At 32.6% G+C, this 6,193-nt stretch overlaps 1 protein-coding gene across 2 annotated transcripts in view; it reads right to left on the reverse strand.

The window, feature by feature from the left end:
• Nucleotides 1–2,841: 2,841 nt before the first annotated feature.
• Nucleotides 2,842–6,193, reverse strand: part of LOC115218950 (protocadherin gamma-B6) — a 49,970-nt gene continuing 46,618 nt past the window's right edge. For both annotated transcript variants that reach the window (XR_005001988.1, XM_036509252.1), the window contains one exon: nucleotides 2,842–3,767. Coding sequence is in view for 1 of the 2 variants with exons in the window: in XM_036509252.1 (XP_036365145.1) it covers nucleotides 3,730–3,767 (38 nt within the window). In the remaining variant the exon portion in view is untranslated. The remainder of the gene's footprint in view (nucleotides 3,768–6,193) is intronic.

Raw genomic sequence — 6,193 nt, forward strand, 5'->3', positions numbered from 1 at the left:
AATTATATACATGGTAATAGTAATTAGCAAGCAATAAAATGAAATGCATAAAATTGGAGGAAAATAGGGTCATACCCACAAGACAAGTTTTCGCAAGAACTTTATTTGTGGATATAAAAATAAAATGGATATTTTATTTTATTTTTTTTAAATAGTTATGATATTAAAAAGATCATTGCTAGAAATCTAAGGAGCAGGAGTAATCATTCTAATTACTGGTAGTTAACTTTATGAGGATGATGATTTTGATGCATTTGTAAGTTAAATTCCTAAGCACTTTTAGAACTTCAACTTATTCAATAATATTTTAGATGTTATGAGTATTTTCTATACACACAAATGATATTCACACTTTTCACACCCATATGAGTTTACTGAACTTAGAATACCCCAGTTGAGTTTAAATTTGATGACCTTACACCTGAAGTTCCTTAGGTATTTTAAAAGTGATGGTAAATTAGGGAAAGAGCAGTACTGCAACGAATACTTGATTTTAAACAAATAGGAGGTAAATCTATGTTGCCTAATCCCATCATGAGGAGTGACAGTACCTCAATATCCAATAATTTTGTGTGAACAATATCCCTTAAGGAGATGACATTGACTGGCAATTCTACAAATACATCTACTTTTGATATTTTTCAGGTTGATTTAACTATTAGTAGGTGATATTTGACATGGTGTGTTTGCAGTTGATAAGATACCTTTGTCTATATCAGATATGAATGATAGGTACTGTTATATCTTTGTATTTTACTATCATTGCTATTAATACTAGACTTACTATTCTTGTAATTGTTATTCGTTTGTTTTACATAGGTATGTTTATTTCATATAGGAATCTTACTAGAATCTGTCTCTGTTATCTTAAATGGCTGAATTCTAAAGTCATAGCTTCCATTATAATAATATATGATAAATACTTATTAGTTTTATCCTTAATGCCTCTGTTTAGTTTATTATAAAGATAACAGTGATATTAGCCAAATTTTGAGAAGTGGAGTAAGAAAGATTCATTGTCCAAAATTTAAAAATTTGGTTGCATTTATGCTGTATTGGGGAACTTCTTCCTAAGTACATTAAAAGATGCCTTAAGTATGCTAGTTTTAATTTAGGAGGTGCATTGAGGATTGTACCATATTACATTCCTCTTGCTCATTTTTTTTGTGCTCATCATACAAAAGTTTCTACTGTTCCCATTATTATTCTTTTCATTGTTGCGGTTGTTATTCAAAAGCTATCACATGTTGATTTAATTATCAGGAATGCTATCCTGAGGTTGTTTTGACAAGTTTCTTTAAATCTCAAGAATCTTTCTTGCCGTACCATCCTGCGTTCTTACAGAATACATGATGGTACTTCTCTGCAGGTCAACAATATCTCTCAATTACAATGTGTTTTAGTCTCTTAGATATCAGTTTAGATGTTGTTTTTGAGTGCACTAATTACCACAGAAATGATCTTTGCCTTTGTGTCCCACAATCTCCCCATTTCTCTGATTAGGTCCTGGTATTTCTCAACTCCTCTATTTCTTTGTTATCCAATCTTTATCATATGGTATTACAAAATCCATGATCTTGAATTATTTGTTATCATTAATATAGTGGTGAGCAGGAAGAATTGTTATGATGTCTGATAAAATGCTTTACAGTATTCATTGTAGCTCTTTATATTCTGAGTTCAAACCACACCTACGTCGACTTTGCCTTTCATTCTTCTGATAAACTAAAATACAAGTACAGGGATCAATGGTATTACCTAATCTCCTCTTGTCAAAATTGCAGGCGTTATGCCTAAGTCAGAAACCAATTATTCTATTCTTGCTCTGTCGCTCTGTCTCCCTCCCTCTCTCTCTCTCTCTCTCTCTCTATATATATATATATTACTCACATACACACACTCATGTGTGTGCACATGTACATGATTTTGATTTGTAGTGGCAAATAAATAATAGTAAAGATTTGAATATTGGTAATATCCCATCAGTGATCACAATTCCTGAACTAAGTTGCAGTAAGAATTGGCCATAAGCAAAAATGTTATCTCCAATTTGTGTGCCTGTGTTTGTGCATGTATATATTTAAGAATGTGAACATATAGTTATGTATGTTTGTGCGTGTAGATATATATATGCATTTTGTACAAAAGACAAATAGTCCAATTGGACTAAAGTTACGATGTTACTAAACATGTTCCCATAATCACACTGACACACAAACTTCAGAAACAATCTTATTTATTTAATATGGAAGTTCATTTTCTACAAGTGCATGATTTTGTACAGAGATGATGAAAAATATCATTTTAAGATTATCAATACTGAAAGTATAATAATGAAAAACAAATTATTTACAGAAATAGTTCATCTATATTAAAATATCATTTTCCAACAGGAAACAAGATTTTACAGGTCTCTTCCTATAATTTAATAATAGTTAAAAAAAAATGGATTCAGTTTCATCTCAGGTCCAGACTTTATGTTTATGTTGGTCATGTGTTTTATTCTTAAGAATTGGTAGTCAAGAGTGAAACTGACTGAGAAATGTAGAGAGTGAAGAAAAAATTCCTCAATTAACTTTGTGGAGATTGCATCAAATTAGTTGTGGTAAATTAATCAATCACTTTATCTTGAAGGTAAATATCTCCTTTGCAAACTCACAATTAATGAAGCCTTGATTTGAAATCAATACTCTAGCATATGTGGATGATAGATCCTAATAAGCGATTGCTTTAGATTGTCATACAGCAGTTTTCCTTTTTTGTAAATCATATATCTGTAATCAGTTTTGATGTGGGAGAGAAAAATGTAATCAGTTTTGATGTGGGAGAGAAAAATGTAATCAGTTTTGATGTGGGAGAGAAAAATGTAATCAGTTTTGATTTAGTGACAAATTGTGATCCTTTGCTTCTTGATCCTATCAATGATTTCATGGGGTGTCCATTTGCTTAATTTATTTCCCTTTTATGTTTGGTGCAAAATAGGTGAAATACCTTCATTACTAATGTAAGAATTTCTGTGAAATCTTCTTAAAGTCTTTATACAAAATGACTTATCTGTCTGTTCATATGTATGTGTGTGTGTATGTGTGTTTGCATGTGTTCTGTATTTATACTTAGGTATAAGTATATACATACATATACATATATGTACATATGCAAATATATGTGCGTGTTCAAGTGGTTTTGTGTGTGTGTGTATGCACGTACACACACATCCATTTGTACATACAGAAGCATATATATGTACACACACACACACACACACACACACATACACACACATATTTTTCTGGAGAGCAGTAAATTTGTGTTGATGAATGTAATCAAGCAGAATGTAATTAACAGTTTCAGTTTCATTATTCTTCTAAGCTGAAAAAATTTAGTAAATGTATCCACACTTATCTTGGTTCGTACTGATATATCCCTTACAATCTTTGTTTCCTATAGAATGTTGCAGAAGGGATTGGATTGAGAATATTGATTCAGCTTTATGAGTTTAAAGCCCTTGATAAGGCAGAATTTTGTTTATTGGAATGTTCCATTTTTCAGGTTTCAGATAACGTCAGACTACTACAGCATCTGTTTGGAAGCCTCTTTCAATCACCTATTAGATAGGCCATAGTTTACCTTGATGCCATTTCTCTACATGACTGTAGAACTATTTCTTGTGGAAGTTTGGCATTTCTGGAAATGTTCCTTCAGTTTTGACATGGTGGACTCGATGGTAGTTTATGTGAACGTTGTGGTTGTCAAGGTAACGAGTGCTTCTGAAAACAAAATGGAGGAATAAAAGGTGGTGGCATAAAAAAAAAAAGGTGACTAATGGAATTCATTTAGTATTTGAAGCTCATGTTAGCTGATTTGACTTGAATTAGATCTAAAGGTGAACAAGATATTGGTGCATTATGACTATCCACATTGGCTAAACAGTTAGATATGACTAGCACCTGCATACGTTTCATAAAATATTATTGCTGGGGTATAGTTTGGTTACTTGGCATATTTTGTAGAATGGGCAATTAACTTGAGTCAGAGTATCTCTCCATTGTCAATATATGTAATCTTACATACTGTGAGTGAAGTCTTTTACCTTATTCTACAAGATATTACCTGTAGCATTCTAATGGAGGTTGTCCAAATGAACATGGAATTCATTTTGTTGGCAACTCTGATGTACCTCCTCCAAATTTAGTTGTTATCGTTTCCTCTTAGTTGAGATTATATCTATATCTTTTCTATCTATTAAACCAAACTGAAAGGCAGCATGTGAATGAAACAGGCATGACTAAAATCAAATTTCTACAAACCTATATACTATCTTTTAGGTATATTGATTTCAAATTTTGGAACAAGGCCAGCAATTCCGGGAGAGGGGGGGGGAGGTCGATTGCATTGATTTCAGGGCTCAACTAGAACTTATTTCATCAATCCCGAGTGGATGAAAGGCAAAGTCGACCTTGGTGGAATTTGAACTCAGAATATAAAGCTAGATGTTAAGCATTTTGCTTGGTATGCTAATAACTCTACCATTTTGTTGCCGTAATCTTTTAGACGTATTGAAAAGAGAAAACGCAACAAAATTAATTGGCTATGTCTGACTGTTAAGAAAAAAAAGTCTCTTACTAACTCATTTAAATGAAATGGAAAATTATTGAAAAATGTAAAACTTTACAAGAATAAAAGCAAAAATGTTATCATTGTACAGCAGAGCAAAGAAAAGTTCCAAAAAGAAGGCATATATCACCAGATCAGAAATATCTAAGAGATTAAGACACTTAGAGGAGCATCTGTTATAGAATTGTGTTACATCACCTTTACCTGATTAATAAAAAATGGACAGGTATGCGCTTGTGCACCTTTTATATTTTTCCTCATTTCGCTAACCTTATTCTTTTTTTTTTTCTCATTTTCACCCTTTTCTATATTTGTTTTTTTCCCCAGTACCCTCACTCTTCTCCTACAGCTGGTATGTTTTAATACTGATAAAGTTGATGTTTCTATCCCTTTTAAGACTATATTTCATATATTTTTTCTAGCTTTGATTTTTCGCTATTACATTCTCTTATTTTACTATACTGCTTACATCAACATACAAGATGTTTCAAATGAAAGATCTAATTTTGACCATCTCAGAATTATATGCCTTTATAGAAGCAGAAGTAGTTTATTTTTTCATAAGATTTCAAAATTTGATTTACAGATCAGGCCTATTGAAGTGCTTTATTGCATACAATGATTAATACTCTAAAGTAGAGAGTTTGCAATTTGTAGTTTCTCTCTGTCTGTCTCTTTCTCTCTCTCACTCATATATATATATTTTGATGCACAATATATGGATTATGTAACTATAATATTCTATAGATCTGAAGAGTTAGCCTTCTATATTTGTACTAGCTGGTAAAATGTACGACAGAACTGTGCAGTTCATGACATACACACTAGTGCAAACACGTGAAATAATTTGTTATACACTACAATCGATTATCTTTCCATGATGCTGGTTGTAAAATGATAATAACCTCGTGGATATCAACGGGTGAAGTAAATGTATTCATCTCATTTCTCCTAACTTCCTTTATCTTATACACACACACACACACACACATATGGTATTGCATTCCTTTATTAGTTTCAGGTATTAGACTGTGGCTGTGCTGGGTCACTGACTTCAAAGTTTTAGTCCATTATATCATTACTAGTGCTTTGTCTTTACTTTTTTTATTTACTTTTATTTACTGTACCTTTGTCATCTCCAAAGAAAAGTTATTGATCTTGCTCTAAATGATGATAACTTGACAGGAACTAAATGTTGCTAAGTATTTTTTATCTCATAAACACATTTTGTCCACTGCATGCTGATTCAAAACACATACACACACACACACACACACACACACACACACACACACATACACACACACATTCATCTAGTGAATTTCAATACAGTTTCAATATACCGGGTTCACTTACATGGAACAGCCTGCTCGTGAAATTAACGTGTAAGTGGCTGAGCATTCCACAGACACGTGGACCCTTAATGTAGTTCTCAGGGATATTCAGCATGACACAGAGTGACAAGGCCGGCCCTTTGAAATACAGGTACAACAGAAACAGGAAGTAAGAGTGAGAGAAAGTTGTGGTGAAAGAATACAGCAGGGATCACCACCATCCCCTGCCGGAGCCTCGTGGAGCT

Source organism: Octopus sinensis, linkage group LG14 (genome assembly GCF_006345805.1).
Source record: "Octopus sinensis linkage group LG14, ASM634580v1, whole genome shotgun sequence".
In the NCBI taxonomy this organism is placed as follows: domain Eukaryota; kingdom Metazoa; phylum Mollusca; class Cephalopoda; order Octopoda; family Octopodidae; genus Octopus; species Octopus sinensis.